At 41.2% G+C, this 17,965-nt stretch overlaps 1 protein-coding gene across 1 annotated transcript; it reads left to right on the forward strand.

Annotated features, from left to right (window-relative positions):
- Positions 1-1,564: 1,564 nt before the first annotated feature.
- Positions 1,565-14,266, forward strand: c12h14orf28 (chromosome 12 C14orf28 homolog). The gene is made up of 5 exons (XM_036543105.1): positions 1,565-1,768; positions 2,958-3,482; positions 8,055-8,144; positions 10,847-10,981; positions 11,100-14,266. Exons 1-5 carry the CDS (start codon positions 1,680-1,682, stop codon positions 11,281-11,283), a joined length of 1,023 nt encoding a protein of 340 aa, XP_036398998.1. The 5' UTR covers positions 1,565-1,679; the 3' UTR covers positions 11,284-14,266.
- Positions 14,267-17,965: the final 3,699 nt, after the last annotated feature.

Consider the following 17,965-nt stretch of genomic DNA (forward strand, 5'->3'; position numbering starts at 1 on the left):
TTTCAATAAATAACCAGTAATAATGGAAAGATATAGGAGGAAAGCATCACAACCCCTAGCTCGTAGCATATTTCTCAGAGTTGCCCTCCATGCCGTGTATTGTTGACATCACAGCGAGGGCCAATCAAATGAGATGGTTCTCAGCCTGAGCGTGTGTAAAGATGCTCAATGGGATACACTCCGCCTTTCTTTAAAATGAACTGTAAAATGTACTGTAAACTGAATTTCAGCGTTTCTCAATCGTTGTGTTAAATCATTGTAATGTGAATATATTAATAAGCACAAATGTAAGGCAAGAATATCAGAACATGAATGCTGATGTATAACAGAATAGATATAATAATGGGGGGGGGGGGGGGGGGTGAAGTTAATATTAATAGAGAGTTATAATTGTGTCAAGTCGTCCCCACTTAACGCGATAATCCAAGTCAGGTTTATTTCATTTCACGACTTGCGTTTGAGTTCTACTTCTTATATTGCATGTCGATGACCGTGGAGACTATTACAAACTGTTTCATGACAGAAAGGAAATTGCATGCGTACCAAAGAAGATACGACCGTGAACTGCAACATTGTAGGCTAATGGTTACATCACTCTGTCAGTTTCAAATGCAGTAAATGTGTTGCATCAGATTTTTTCGATACGTCTATACATCTACTGTTGTGCACAGTACATTGACATTAATGGGGACTAAAGTATTCAAACAATATCCCGTACAACATAATTTATTAACAATCACATGATTTAGTCTTTTATCAATGAGAAGTTGTCCCAACTTTCCTCCAACACCCGGCCATGCCTGATATAAACTATACCAACGATACCAAACAACATACTATCTTGTAGGCAAACTTTAGGGTGTCTAGACAGAGTAACATCTTAGGTTTGTCCTAGACTTGCTTATTTAAAAGAAAAGGTATGACTTTCCCACATAGTTCATGTAGCTATGTCATGGATTATTCGGCAAATTTTGCTTTGTGAAAAACGATGACTGTCAAGAGTAAATTTATAGCTGTACAGCAGTAAATGTTACAGCTGACATCACGTGATTGCTCAACTATTGCAGTTTTTATCGTACATTATTTGTTTTGACATAACTATATCGGTCACCGTCACGTTCCTATGTAACAACACCCTGATGGTCCACGGCTGGTCCACCCGTAAAAATACAGTCAAACATGGCGGACCTATTGCATTTAATATTGTAAATTTTAATCCTAAATTAGTGAACCGAAAGTTTCACAATTGCCATTCATACTAGTAGTGAACACAGCCGCTCCAATGATCTGGGAAGTAAGGAGCGAAGTAAGGAGCGCAGCAGCGCAAAATCTACAAAGTTCTGGTCCATTCTAGAATTCTGCAGAGATCTTGACACTCACTCTTTTGGTATAACGCTGATAGTGTACTGATCAACCTACATTTACATGCCGCGATAGCAATAATTCGGCGTTTGTTCTCGCTCCGCCTTCGTACGGTATACGTGACGCACGTGCAGCGTGCGGCCAGACACAGAACGTCTCATCACGTTTGCGTGGGTTGTGGCCAATTTCGACAAACAGACGTTGCTGTAGACGTGCCGAAACACCGATCGGATATTTTTCGGAATAGGAAGGTACGAGTTTAGAGAGTACACATTGGCGAAGGGCCGGACTGAAGACATGAAGAAATCCAGAAGAAGATGGAGAGTAAATTCTACTGCTCGTTAAAATGTACAGATGACCTGAAAAACCTCTTTTCGAGCAATGAAGAAGGGGTGCAAATTGAAAGGTAACGACGCAACTACAGTAAGCTATTTTTGTTGCGCTATTGCAATACCTGTTGTGCTGTTTATCGCGCAAGTTGACTTCGTTTGCTACTCTGCGTCAGACATGATGAAATTTGTTATGGCGTGAACAGAACTAGTCCTGTCGGCTTACAGTTTGTACTTCTGTGCAAAAAAAATGTTCTGTGCATTCTTTATATAACGCAGTGAGTATTGCTGTTAACAAAGATTTCATGGGTTGGCTGTATTGCTGTTTAAATTGTGCCGAAGGAATGTTTTTACAGCTGTAATGACATAAAGAAAGACGATGAAGTCATTTTGTTTGAAAAGACTGTTGCTGTGAGTAGCTAGCTATAGCCTGCTAGCTAAGTTGCTGTCTGGCATCGTGGTAACCTAAAACAATAATGGCAACTTAATGTCTTAATTATTTGCATGTTACGAACATTCCCTTTGTAAATGCATCGTTGAGTCACGTTGGTTTCTGATTAAACTTGTTGAACTAGCTACCTCTACCCCTACTTGCAAATCGCCGCAACAGATATTTGTTATGGTGAGATAGACGTACGATAACAACATTAGCTTGCCTACTAGCTTAACTAGTGAGGAGTCTGACATTATTCAGATAGTATTCAGCCGCATAAATAAACAGATTATTGCCAACTCTGCAACGTACAGTGGGTCGGGAATGATTTCAAGATGAAATAAAGGACCTTGGCACGCACTGTGCTGCACTGAAAGTCCGTGAACACCCACTCAACCTTAGCTGTAGCCAACGCTAAGATGATGGGCGAAGACTTGAACAGAGTGTTTTGTCGAGACGCATGTCCAACCTAGCATTTCGCAATCAAATGGCACTCGCTGGCTGGCTCTTCAAATGAAGGTCTGTGTTATACCATCGTGCTGCTCTTACCCACTTTTGACACATTGTGTGTATCCACTAATGCTCTTGGTTTTTCTTGTAGCTAGCACTGACGTACATTTAGTTGCTGTATAAACAAAATGCTTCCGGTTTACGTACTTGCTTCGTAGATGTTGCTACCCAAGAAGTAGTTGATATGTTTGCATTTGACCTGTGGTGCATTTATCATGTAAGATTTTTTTTCACTGGTTAGGTAAGTGGCAGCACGAGGATTGACTTTTGATCCCACAGCCCTAATACCCCCCTTGGTTTGCCTCATCTCTGTTCCCACACAGGACGAAAACATTGTTTGAGGAGATCCGTGCCTCTGTCAATAACAACGATGACCAGGACCGCTCCTTCTGGAGGCCGGTGCTTCCATGGGGCGGGGTTTACACCATCAGGGCCGGGCGCAAGGCCATTGCGTGCACCCCACTGTATGTGAAGATCAGCTTGAAAAACACGTGCACCATCGATGGCTTCCTCATGCTCCTCTATGTCATCCTGCGGGAGAATCAGGCCTTCCCCCGCGAGGTGGGCCTCTTCTTGGGCAAGGAGTTTGTGGAGCACTTTCTGCACCTCATGGACTCCTACGATTACACCACTGTCAAGCTGCTGTGGATCTGGGACCGGATGTCCAAGCAGCAGTACCGGTCCGAGATCCACCGGGCGGCGCTGGAGATTGACCTTTTTGGCAACGAGCACGAGAACTTCACCAAGAACCTGGAGAACCTCATGTCCACCGTGCAGGAGAGCCTGTGCACCAACTGGAGCTGCCCTGCCCGCTTCCAGGAGCTCCTCCAGAGGACCATCAACATCAAGTGAGCGATGCCCACTTGCTCTCCTCAGCAACACTGATTTCAGATCAGTGCTCAGGAAATGAGCAGTTCATGTGTGACATCACATACAGCTTGCAGAGCTGCTAATATCAGATCCTGGCTGCCAAAGGGTGTTGGGGGGGAAAGCAATTATATGGAAATATTAGTAGAAAGGCAGGGAAGTAGGTTCTCTGTGTCAGAAAAGGGAGAGTTGACAACCAAGTGCAGAATCTGTATGATCAAGACAGTAGAATGGTTTTGATACACAATGCTGGTGGAAGGGCTTTTATGCTTTTCTGTAGAGCTGTCACATTAGATTATGTTTGCCCTTTGAGGCTAGAAAAATATGTGACGAAGCCCTCAGTCCAGTTTGTCATTCATTTGTTGTTATTACAGTCAATACGCCATTGACTCAGACCATTTTTAATTAGACATGTGAATATTTTAGCTGTTAGATATCCTTCTTTCTTTGCCACCGTGACCACCAACTTGAACAATACACACTATGAGGAAGAGCTTACACTACAGATCTCAGAACAGGGATAGAGATATCCAGACACCACATCCTCCTAGAGTAGAGAGGGCGAATGCTTTTAATGTGCTGGTGTTTTTGTGCTGGCCTGCTGCCCTGGGCCTCTGTCTTTGTGAGGCTTCAGTTTCTCCCCGTGGCTCCCCATTATGCTAAAATAAAGCCCAGCTGTCCTGTGTTGAGGCTGGGAAGACAGCAGGGGAGTTGGAGCAGCCATGGCCCTCCTCAGCTCATTGCTGCTGCACCAGCCCCTTATAAGGCCAATCAGTCAGTCAGAGGAGGGCTGAGTTTTATCCATTAATCAGCCATGCCACAGCACTCCTGCATGCGTCACCTGTTTTCTCCAACCTCTGTATCAGGCCTCTGTACAAGCAAAAGCATTTTTCAAAGGCTGGCCTTTGCTGTACAAAATTCTTAAGCAGAGCTGCCATTATGAAGTATGTTGGGGTATCTCCGTCCTTTCTTTTCTTCTCCAAGATGATTTAGATAGGTAGGATCATTTGAAGGCTCAGACTGTGGCCTCTCAGACTCCATAAAGGTGCATGCTACCTTGTGCTGTCAATCCCTGAGTTTTAACCAATCAAAAGACCTTGCTCTCTATAGGAAACATTTTCATTTTCTCTTGATTGCTTTCCACCATTGTGAGCAGTCAGATATGAAAACAGTCAAAGTTCTGTCAAAGTAATGGTCTAACTTGCATTATATTGGACCACACAATACATTGAAGCAATAAGCAGACGATAAATAGTTATTTGAATAGAGGTATTTAATAAAATGCAGTTTGTATTTCATAATTTGACTGTTGCTCAGATGAGATGGGAAGGGTTTGATTGTTGTCTGAGTTAGAAAGTGGTTGTAGTCATTTGTGAAAAATAAGTGAAACATGCAGTTTCGAAGTAGACATATAAGCAGCAGTATTGATGCTCCTTAAATGTAGCTAGCTACTACAGCTGTGGAAATTTGGTTTCATTAATTTTACTCACAAGATTTGATGTCAATTTCCCTGCAAGTGCAAATCACAGGGTCCAAAATCAATTTTTTGATCCACCCACAAGGGTGTTTTTGTAGATGATTCACCAACCAGTCAGTTTTTTTCATTAGCTGAAATAATTTATTGCAAATCAAGCTATATTTTAACTGGACGCCATGAGGCACATATCTGTATGGTAGCAACATTGGGTATTATTTGCAAAACCAGCTTGCCAGCAAGATAACGTTACAATTCAAGCTGACAGTTAAACCACAGTACTGTTTGTACAGGCTAGCTAGTTTGCTAGCCAGGTATTGTCTAAGTAGTCTACATAAAGAGTCAGTGAATGAGTAATCAAACTTACTGGCACCAGCACGCGAGGGGGGTCTCCCCTTTTTCTGATGGCATGTATCATTTGGTCCTCATCTGCAATTTATTCAGTCAATGTAGTTAGTGTCTCCACATTAGGGCTGCCCCCAACCAAAGATTTTCCCAGTCGACGAGTAGTCGTTAGTTGAAGCCATTAGTCGACTAGTCGTCGCACGTTTATGACATTAATTTAATTATTTAAATATATATATTTTGGGGCATCAGAAAAAAAGTTTGAGTTCCAGGGCAGAGGAAGAATGTCATAAGTAACATTGTTAACACTGTGCTACGTTACAGAGAAATACAAAACCGTAATAATGGGTCTTTAAAATATAAATTTTACAAGCGCACGCACGAAGCGAGCCGCCTGTTAATGACAATGCTAACGGAAAAAGCGGTAATGATTCTGAATGTGTCAGAACAACCAGCAAGGAGACTGAACATTTTGTTAATTTATTTCAACACAGTATAACATAAATACAACTTATGAACTTGTAACGCCAACACAATAACTTATAAAACAAATGATAAATAAAAAAACAGAACATGAAGTTAAACATGCAGTAATCGAGGTAATTTAGCTTCCCAAGTCCCCTCGAACACTTGGATAAGGCTAACAGGGCATATGACAATATATTTATTTATATTATTTAAATATATCTTTATAGCCTTAACTTTGCAATTTGTTAATGTTAATTAGGGCATTAATTATTTAGCATAATGGAATAACCCTTCCGCGCGTACGGTCACACCGGTGTGACTAGAACTAACTAAAAATTGCGGCTAATTTTAGCTTGGAGGAAACAGTGATTTAACATTAAAAAATATAGCAAATGCTAACTGAAAACTATGAGAAGCTTAATAATGCTAATGAAAACATGAACCATGTAACGTAACAGTGCGCTACATTGCATAAAAATGAGTTACGTGCGAAAGGGATAATAACGTTAGGCTACTTAGTGGAGAGCCGTGGCGAAAGTAACACTTTTCAGATAAACGTCATTTTAAAAGATAACGTTACAGACATAAACTAATTTTCCTTGTGGTCACCAACTCACGTGTGTGTTCTATCAATACCAGGTGTTATTTTGTAAAAATGTGGAACGACCTTAGTATAATAATATAATAAGTATAGTTGTTATTGTAGCGGAACGAAAGAAACAACTGTTACAATCGTCCTGACTCCTGACACTTAAACCTGACTTGCTTCTAAACTGAGATAAACTCAGACATGGCAAACTTCAGGATGTGTTAAAGTAGGTAGTACTACTAATTATTCTGTCAAATGATCATGACTATGACACATGAGACAATAGACACAACATTGAAAAAAAATTACCGCTTGAGTGAATTTACTTTCTGTGATCGAAAACAGCTTCTCGGGTATAACTCTCCGAAAGTATGATGTATCCATGCGATTTTTCTGTGTTCTGATAAGTGTTGTATGCTCTACATGCTGACATAGTCAGGCATCTCAGACTTGTATGGGCTCGGAGAAAATCGCTGTGTTACTTTCGTCCCGGCTGTTTGAGTCGTGTTTGAGGTCGACAAATGATAGGCGAATCTTTGCATGCAGAGTTTGCATGTCACCTTCTTGGGGTTGTCCTTTACACACTTGAAATGATCCCAAACTTTGGATGATTTCCTGCCCGACATAGACTAATAACTTTTTTAACGACAGGCGCAGCTCTCGAATGCAGTTTGAGGGTTTTTTGTCTGCGACTAACCGAACAATGAAAACTTGGTCGTCTCTTCTCATCGACTAACGTTTGGTCGACTATTAGAGGGTAGCCCTACTCCACATTTTTAAATCAATAGTAGAGCAAGCTATCAAAATCCATGATGTAATGATAGACATGGTAAAGGGTAATTCAGACCAGCATTAGCTAGCTAGCTGTTGGATCAAGCTGAATCCTCCTGTAGCAGACCAGTTTACATTGCCCTTTTGTATGTAGCTTGTCATTGGCCAACTGTAGATTTTACAACATGAGAGTCCAACATGAGAGTTTGCAACTGGAAAATGACAGAGGCATCCTGTCATTGATTTATGGTAAAAAAAAAAAAGGAGCTGGACTGAAAGGGGCATATATCTGGGCATCCTGCCTTTACAGGGGTTATTTGACTAATATAGAATGTCATGATCATTTTAATTTGTTTTTTGTTTTATGCAAAAAACACCCACTAGGGTAGCTAGTGACCCTGCAACTTTAACCTGCCAAAGAGGAAATTTACCCACATTTGCAGGGTGGCGGGTGTTAAGTTCAGACCCTGCAATCAGGTATTTACTGGTCCCTGTAATCCGCCCTGTCATGGGCATAGAAGTCTATGGTGTTACATAACTCCTTTTCAAAGTGATACTCCATGTGGTTGCGGTAGAAATTTATACTCATCTAGGAAATATGTACTTATCAGTTTACCTCATTCAGAACATTAGTAACAATTCATTCAAGCTTTTCAAATGCAGCTATAACAGCAGGATTGATATTCAGCATAGTTGAACTCATGACAACGAAGCTTAGAGACCAGGCAGTAACTGGACACTGGGCAATAATCAATAAAAGCATAAGTGGTACAGTAATGCAACTATTGTACATTGTCAGACACATCTGTCATGGCCCTTGCCACTGTACATCAGTATAAGCCCTTAAGTATTGTCTGAAGTTGGTGGTAAATAATGTCCTGCCTTTTTTGTTGGTTCTGGTTACAGTCCACCTCACGAACTGCCTCACAGAGACCTTATTCAGTCAGCTGTGGATGAGTTCTTTTGTCCCAAGATCCTCCTTTGCAAAGAAATGGGGTAAGGCGACAGCTGCTGGTCCTGTTATCTTGCTGTTCCTCTGTGTCAGCAGTGTGCCTATTGTTAATTTGTTGATGCTTGAAACCAAAAATATGCTTTTGTAAAACTTGGTACTCTATAGTAACCTTTGAAATGATCATTTACTGCATGCATTTTCATATTCTTACAGTAGGTGGCGACATTGTTGTAGTTGTAGCATCCTTGGTGAGTGGATGACTGCAGGCATGTTTCCTTTTTTTGTGAACAGCTTTTTTATTGGAGTGTTTTCTGTTTGTAACAAAAAAACAAATACAACAACACAAATAAAAAAGAGAGGATAAAACCCATAAGAAACTTAAAAAAAATCTGAAATGAAAATGGGGGGAGAATAAAATTCAACAGCTAAACATTACAGATGAGATCAATGACAAATTGAATGGCATCAGGCAAACTGTTCAAGGTTGCAGACCGTGCTCTGTGCAGCCTTGCAGTCCTCCTTTCCAAAATTAAAACATCAAGAAAATAAAACAACTAAACTGATGACAGAACAATGGTGGATTCCACTCAAGCCTTCATGGAATATATCGTGCTAAATCCCTTTCGTGCACATCATACTTTCAGTAATATAGCATTCGAAAGCATAAATGCTGGCTTAGGACATCTATTACGTGGATAGAATTACTTTTGTCCACAAAATTGTCCAAAAACACACCGGTCAATTCAGTGCACGTCAGGAATCATCGGTTTTGTTTTCTGTGCACGGATTTTTAAATCCTCAAATATCGAAATCGGTATCGGCCTTAAATATCCTATATCGGTTGGGCTCTAATCCATATCATCAAAGAAATCGTGGGGGGGAAAAAGTGGGGGGTGTTACGGCCAGACTCCTGCCAAAGGTGACTACAGGCAGTCACAGGGCAGTTGGCAGGATAAATACTCCGCACATAAAAGTACAACAACCCGGCTACTCACTCTTCCGTGTTTGATCCAGCCGAGTTTTAACTGGCTGAACAGTATTTATACGGATCAGAGATAAGATAGTTGGAGAGAAAGCAGTGCACGGGAGTTTTAGAAAGAGTGGTTTGAGAGAGGGAAGAAGGTAATGTGGAGTAAAGAAAAGTGGAGGTCTGGAGATCGGTGCGCAAAAGAATGAAATAAAACGGTGGGGACCGTCCAGTCTGCAATAGACCGTCGGACCGGCTCCACCGTCCTACCCAAAACAACAAAACAAAACTAGAAAATAAACTCGACAAAAAATGCACCACCGTCTCACAAACTTTACACATAAAGCTGCACTTAAACATTAAGTGAGAAAACAACTAAATTCGCACAATATACCACGCTGGTATTCACTCAAATTCCCCGACGACTGTGCTTGCTGCCATAGACGTTTAAATTACCTGAGGTGCACACCTTCGTGCACCCGTGATCCTGACGTTACGTGACCCATAACCCCTACTTCCGTGCACCCTTTACCTGACGTCATGCGGCATACCCGTAAAACGGGAAAAAAGAAAACAGAAAATTTACTCGCAGGAGGATGTTTATTTTAATGACAGAGATTCTACCATACAATGTAATATTTAAGGGAGACCATCTGATTAGGTCCTTTTTAATATACAATTCCTGTTTTCTGATGGGATGTTTAACCCATTAAGGGGTTAAAAAAGCTTTCTAAAACCTAAGCCTTTTCTGAAAACCACCTCCTAAAACCTGAGGGTTTTCTGAAAAAATTGACAGAATTATCAACGTTTACTAAAATCTTCTCAGCCTCTGAAGCAGGTAGAGACATGAAATAAAAAGCATCTGAAAGCTTAGACCTATGGCTTTCATTGTCAAGTGCTTCCTTTGCCCTAATGTTCACCAATATTTAAAAAAAAAATAATCAAAAAAAAATTGAACTGAATAGGAAAAAGTTAACAATTGTGTTTTTTTCCAGACATATTTTCCAAAAAATGAAGTGGTAGTGCAATAAGTTTAACTAGACCACATTACAGTTTGTTCAGTGTTCACAGTTAGTTTGTGTCAGCATAATAATGTCACTGAAAATGTCGACGAACATGCTTGCCAAAACACTCAATGTGTACAGCCTCATTGCACTGTCTGCAGCCATAGCCATTGCATCGTAAGGCAGGTCAATCTTTACCCCTGGCTTTCGGCGATACTGACTCGTACGGCGTGGCAGATAGTCCCCCGTTTTCCAGTCATCTTGGAATCCAACAAACTCCTCCTCAGGATCCTCCTCGTCATAAAACATCCACTGAGCCTTGTCAAGTGGGTCAGCAGGCACTCCGTTTGAGTCTAAATCATCAGTGTCATTGTCGTACTCATCCAAATTAATGCTGTAATCAGCTTCAGTCTCGCTTCCCTTGCTCAGATCATCAGCCATTTTGCTGAGCGAAACTTCAAAAACTTTTCCAGAAGCTAATAGCGCTAAAAACCAAAACAAACAACATTTCCCATAATGCATTTTGCAGTCCCCATGCGTATGTCAGCGAATCACTATAGATTTCATCGGCCACGTGTCTTGAAAACGATGACATCATATGTCAAAGTCGTACACGTTGCATCCGGCTTTAAAGGTAGAAAGACTCCGATGTCGCAGCCGGTCTTAAAGGGAGAACGACTTATACGGCGCATCCGGTCTTAATGGGTCAATGTGGGTGTGGCTGGTCTGTCAGTAGTGTTTGTTTAAGCCTCCCTGGCTGCTGTCTGTGCTGCAGGTGTGACGGGCTGAGAGAGTTCTCCCACAGAGTCTTCTGCCACGGGCCTCCTCCATTCGTCATTCTGAACATGCAGCTGTGGAAATCGGAGGACCTGGCCTACGTGCCCTACCACCTGGCCCTCTCCCAGCACAGGTTGGGCACAAAACAAAACCCACTAAAAAACAACCAAAAAAATGCCAACCCAGCTGTAGCACTATACCTGCAAAACTCACAAACCCAGCTGAAAGGCTGTGCGCATGCTATTCCGCAGGTACTCGCTAGAGGGCGCCACACTCTTCAACAAAGAGGAGCACCACTACTCAGCGGCCTTCCAGATTGACGGGTACTGGATGCACTATGACGGCCTGCGCAGCGACAACCTCATCCTGCTGAACAAACCACCAGAGTTCCTGCTCCTGTCCTCGCTCGTCTACGTCCGCATGTCTGAAAAGTGAGGGCACCCACCTCGCCCCCGGGAGAGACGGGACGTGCGGCCATCCCACTGCCTTCCCTCCGCTTTCATACATCACGTAATGCATTACTCAACATTCTCATTCCCCTTCCTCTCCTTTTTTACCCACAGAGCAAAAGCACTTCTTTCCTGCTTTAACTGCCTTTTGCATTTATCGCGACTTACTTCCAGCACATGCGAGAAGCTGTGATGATGGTTTGAGCAGTATCTTTGTCCCTCTAAGCTGCAGGTACATATTAAGATATTGCCATTTGAAGAAAAAAAAAAAGATAATTCCAGTGATTTATAGTAAGGGGAATGGCTCCAACACTGTTTTTTGTTGTTTTTTGTACTCTTTGTCAGGTTTTGTTGAATTACTTTCGGGATTAGGTACTCCGTTTTGCCAGACTGCGACTGCTAAAAGCTAGCGGCACAGAATAAAATTAGCTCCTCCTTCTTAGGCTTGCTTGGAATCCAAGAAAATGTATATGGACTATAATAGTTCTGGGCCGGTATGCATAAAACAATCTGAGAAGCTTCTTCAGAATGACAGGCCAGAGATGAGTTCTCAGGTAAAAGCTGAGGTTCTGAGTGCTGTCACAGTGGTGCTATGAGCAGCTTTTCTTCAAGTGAAACCTGATATTTGATAGCGTTTCCAGAATAAGGCAAACCTATTGTGCTGAAAGCCATGTTCAAAATAAGCTTTTCAAATGGTTCCAATGTGCAAAACAGAATGAGGCTCATTATATTTTTTCCATTGCATATTTTTTTTCTCAGTTAAAATTTATATTGTGAACAATAAAAACAAGAGGAACAGAGGTTCAGGTTTCAAGTTGTGAAAACGTATCCAAATAATTAATCCAGTCCTTCCTCAAAATTTTCTTTTGATTTTATGGAAACATTTGTTAACATATTTGTTAGTGATATTTTGGATTGTCTTAGAGGTAGAGGTGTTAACAGCTATTTTAGATAACTGTGGATTTACAGTCAAATATGGTTATAAACGGTGAATGGTGAAAAGTTAAACAGTGCTACTATTTAGTGTCAGATGTGAATTAAAATAATTTTCACTTTTAGGCACAGAAGAGTAGCATTTTCCTCTTGTATGTAATCCATCCAGGTTTCTGTTGGTAGTCTGCTGTTTGCCCAGCAGTGGCTCCTTATAATTCGAGAACCATAAGATAATTTTTGCTCATTGTGACTGTACAGTAGCCTATGATCTCAAGGAAGATCTCAAATTCTTTTTTGGGGGGGTAAGTGATTTGAACATCAACAGAAATATTTAATTGTTGATTAAAATGCACTGAATAGATTTAATAAACCTTGAATTACAGAAATCATCTGTTTCAGTCTTATTCGGTATGGAGAGGTGATTTACACAGTGCAATAAGGTAGTAGTGGTTACCATTTTCATGCTATTTATGACCTCTTTGGTAGTTTGTTTCTCTTAAGCATGCAGTTTTACCATTACTGCTGTGCCCTTTTTTGATTCTTCAGTTGCTTTTTCCATTGACACACACCACCAACCTAATAATGTTAGAGTTAGAGTTAGAACCAAAAACATAATTTGGTTGAATTTGTTACTCTGAGTTAAAAAATTGCATTGTGGTTTGATTGAATGGAAGCCTCGAAGTCCCTACACGACATCCCTTTTTGTTGTGATTCCAAACCAGAAGGAAAAGATCCTGCTTATTCAGAGGATGTCTGCACTCACGGCTGCTTTCACTGCTTAGAGCTTTTATGCATACAGGCCCTGATTTCAGATCAAACTGGTGCTCTGGATGGGCTTTTTCTAGACTCTCAAGTTGTGGTAGTTGGAGATGATTATTAAGGCTGCTTTGCATTGTCTATAAAGTGAATAGCTTCTCTAGTTTGTTTAGCGTCTCTTTTAGTATGAATCTGTTTAGATGATCTAGAACTTGCAAAAAAGGTCTTGGTGCCTGAAGTGAAACAGAGATACACATTTATGCGCATGGCTGTTAAGCTTAAATATTACTGCATTACAGTCTTGTCTGTCCAACGTTAGGAGCAGTAGAATGTGGGGTGTGGCCGTCTTTGAAGTCGGCTGTGCTCCATCTTGTACTCATGGGTTAGAATGAAATCTTACTGCATAGTGAATGTAATAGAGTCTCAGTTATGAATCCTCATTTTCTTTAAAAATCTTTTAAAGTTTGTTCTTATGTTAAGAAATCAGACGCAAGAGTGATAAAATGTTTGAGGAAAAATTAGAAAACATGATTACCTGTCAGTGAATATGATGAATCATACCTTTTTGCTTTAAAATGCATACTATTTCAGTGAGAATTCTCTTGCAAGATTTTTTCATACAACATAATTGTTTTTAACATGAATTCAATCGATCAGAATATTACAAGGAAAAAAACAAATGGCAAAAATGGATCAAAATCCAAAATCTAGCTGGATAAGCTTTCTGTTTAGACATGTCCAAGCAAAGACCCATTGATGTGTTCACTTCAAAATGTTCAGATCTTTGTCAGTTTTGAAATTCATGTTTTTTTTCCCCATGTTTGCAGACCCTAGATTGGTTAGATGCTCAGTGCCTGTTAGGTTAGCCAAGTCTCATAGGTTGTAGAGAGTAAGCACAAGAGCTGTGTTAAAACTCCAGTGTTCCTGTTCCTACTTTTTATAGCAGAATGCCAGCTTCTCCAACTCATATGGCACTGTGTCTCTGCAGTACCGTCTGTAGCATTTGACAGTTGAATACAGTTAAAATCTGTTTAGCTTGAATACGGGTGCATGAATCTGCCAGACAGTGGTAAGAATACCAACACTACACACATCATCTTAGTACATGTGCAGAGAGTGTGTACATTTTCTTAGATGCTACTTAATATAAAGTTATAGAACATTTTTTTTTAACAGGAACAGTCACTGGAGTTTGCTGAAGCATTTAAAAATTTTCACAGCACTACTTTACTGAGTACTGTTCCCTCTGAGCTGAAATGTTTAATTTTCAATTTCCAACTATGCAGTCATTAATACCATGTTTTTTTAAAGGGAATTAAAATTATTTTTGTATTCTGTATACATGGACCGTTATTGTGTTTTGATTGTGTATACAAATGACTGCAAAACCTTCATGTTATAGCAAACCTGCAATTGAGATTAACAGTCTGTTTCTAAACTGGTACATTATTGATGTTGACAATGTCCTCACGATACCTCAAAAAGCAAAAAATTCATATGGAAAAGTGTCTGTGTGACCGATTAGTTCATAACCACGTGTTTGTGTCTGGGAAGACACACATTTCCCCATGCAGATACGATGACCTGTGTCCTTACTCAGGAGGAGGAAGGTAAAAGCAGGGTCACAGAAACTTGCATTTTTTAAGGCAGGCATTTATTTAGTTTTTTGAACTGGGTACAATTGAACCACACAAATAAATAAAAACTGGCTAGGGTGCATGTTCAGTCAAAGCTTGATAAAACATTGGGGAAAATACTGCCTCTACATCTAAGCTATCTGTTAGTTCCAGGAGTAATCCACAAGGTATAAAAGTCAGGATTATCGCCTCACTTGCAGTGCAGGCACACCCACTGGAGCTGCAAGAGGAAGTGGGCGCTAATTTGGCCAACATTGACATCAGTTTCAATGGTTAGTTTCCCCCAAACGTTAGAACGTTACAAACCCAATGTAAACAGTCCCTCCCAGACCTGATATTTGTCATCCATCCCTATTCTTCAGTAAAAATGAGCACTTCGGTGAAAATGATGGCAAAACAGGGATGACATTATATAACAAGAAAAACAATTATGTACAATACATCTGTACACGGCATTACATACTAGGATACCCCCACCATTTTTGCAGTTTAACGTTTTCAGTTTCCACTTATGGCCATAAACAGAAATACCCTCCTTAAAAGCAGTGAAGAACACACAACACATTTCCCAATAACTGGCATTACCAATGTCCCTACAAGGTGAAAACCTCTGCTTGCAGGCAATAATGACTGCAAGACTATGCATGGGGTCTGTTGGACATGTTTGGTTGTTAATATGACAGTTTTGTAAAAGCAGAAGTGTATTCGGCGTCAAAAAGGAAAGTGACAATTCTGAAAACAGGCAGAATTACCATTAATAGAGGATTTTCTCAAGAGTAGTAGGACTTCCTTTCTTAGCATGCACCTTGGCTTCATTCAGAACAAAGGGCTGAAGCTGTGACCAAAGACAAGGAAAAAATTTGTTTCCGGACCAATGGGGGGCTGTTCACAAATTTAAGAGTGGCAGTCATTTTAACGATCAAACCACACTGCAACTCAATCGAACAGTGGCTAGTTTATCACAGACCCCTTTGAGAGCTGCTTTGAGAGCTGGGAGCTGACCAATGAAATTCACTGGAGCTTCTGCATGTGCTCACATGAACATTTCTTAAAGCTTGCCAGAAGGCTGTGGAAAAGTGGCTCCCTGAATCAAAACCAACATGCTTATTGCTAAAAGCAAGACTCAACAGTCTTCAAATGCATGTTTTTGCAGGCCACCCTTGATCTCGATATATCTTACTCTTGTAACGGTACCTTAAGAGAAGGTACCTTTTTGAAGGGGCTTCCCATTTTTAACAATGTCAGTCTCGATAAAAAGGGAGAGACATTCCACTCCTCACAAAGCATTTCAAGATTTGAACAAGAGAGTATACGAAAACCAAATTTCACCAAGCAGACACATATTATAACAGCTGACATACAACAGTAGCCTTATGCACTCCATCCATCCACGTGTTAAATAAATGGCTAATAGAAGAGAAAATGTTTCAAAATATTATTGCACTACATTACCAATATGCATGTATGGTAAACAGATGTCAAGGTTCCATTTGGTGATGGTGTCTTTGGGGGTTAATATAGAAGTTAGGAGTAAAGGAGAACAAAATAAACAGATTTCTGAAGCAAGACTCCATCACAGCTGCAGATTACTAGTTTATCTGGTTTGTCAGAAAGCATCAGTTGGTAAGCCTCAGTTTCTGCATTCTATAAACACAAACCCTGGGACTAGCTGACAACAACTGACAAAGGGGAGGGCTAGGGGACCGGCTAACTGAGTAAGGGGAGGGCAAGGGGACTGGCTAACCACCTAAGGGCCGAGAAAGAGCACTGGCCAACTTGCCAGGGAGGGCCTTTCCCAGTCCAAAGGCACAGCTGCAGCCTCACCCATCCTCAGAACAGTGGTTGCTTTTGCAGACCTAAGACATGGGATGGGGTTTAAACCTTTAAAAGCTGGTTACTGTAGGAAGCTACCCCCCCAGCAAAGAAAGACGTCACTTAAATCAGCATGCCTGAGAGGTGGAATGACCTCTGACCTCAGCCCCACGGTAGCCGTGCCATGACAGGGTCACCGGGATGGCACAAATACAGCAAGGCACATCCCTCACCCTCTGAACCATCTCCAATGTTCCCCAGGCAGCAAGACACATGCCCGCCTCAGGGGCAGCCTCAATGTCATAAGCACTTCCGCACCCGAGCTCTTTCCAAAAGAAAATTCGCCGACAATGTCCGATCATTTTACACACACAGACACAGCACAGACTGGGTATATTACATTTCAATCGTCAATATCCATGCATGTCCCTGTCCATATAAAAATTGCCCAATGCCCCCTTTTATCTGCAGAGCAACGGCATACATTTATAAAAAATAAAAATTTTGTCAGGTTGACACAGAGCGCATGGTCCACTCCGAGTCAGAGGTGGCACCACTGTGAGTGTTTCCATCAGCATAAAGCTCTCTCTCGCAAAAATCCGCCTAGCTGTTACTTGACGATTGGATCCAGCACACAGGCTACAATTCACTTGATATTATCAGGTAGCACGCTTAGGGAAAGCATACAGGTGTACCATATGGGTGGCTGCTCTGAACAGGCGAGATAACTTTGGTCTATCTGCATGATAAAGGTACACACACTGACACGGGACCGAGCCTCTGATCGCCCCCTTCCTCTGCTTCAATGAGCAACAGCGCTGTTTGTTTCTAAAGGCAAACTCTGATGGTTTTGACAGCTGAGATGATGATATTCATGTCTAAAAAAGCTCTCATCATACAATAGATTATCCTACAACTACTTACAATATATGAACATACGTACAAACGCACATACGTACACACACTGACATGCCACACGCAAATCCATCAAAGGACTGACAGAAACACCTTGGCTTAGAGAGAAATCAAGTCAAACCCCAAACTAATTCATCTAAAGATAAAGGCTTATTGCATTGTCTAAATGCTATTGACCCCAATTCAAAAAAGAATATGTACAGAAAGAATACACTAAGTATTCACTTGGTAAGTGCAATGCAGAGCTATGAAGATTCCAGACATGCAAACACTAACACACAATGCAGACTCTCTCCTTCTAGTAACTTCTATAATGCGGCCTATCACCGTCCTTGACCCCTCCTTCCAATAAGATTAACTACTTCCCCCAACTGTTCGCCTCCCCATAAGTGAAACCCTCCCTTGCTGTTGGGGTGGTGTCACTGTACCCCATATGGTGCTGTGGGTAGGTAAGTACCTCGCTCCCTGTCACACAAGACAATCTTCTAGAACTCAACTCAACACAATCCTAGGTATATTTTCTTAGAGGGTTCCGTGTGCCCGTATCCATTTCGGAAGGGCAGGAATTCTCCCAATGCAACACCCTCCCTCAGCAGACACCACACAGCCTGCATC

Source organism: Megalops cyprinoides, chromosome 12, assembly GCF_013368585.1.
Source record: "Megalops cyprinoides isolate fMegCyp1 chromosome 12, fMegCyp1.pri, whole genome shotgun sequence".
In the NCBI taxonomy this organism is placed as follows: Eukaryota; Metazoa; Chordata; class Actinopteri; order Elopiformes; family Megalopidae; genus Megalops; species Megalops cyprinoides.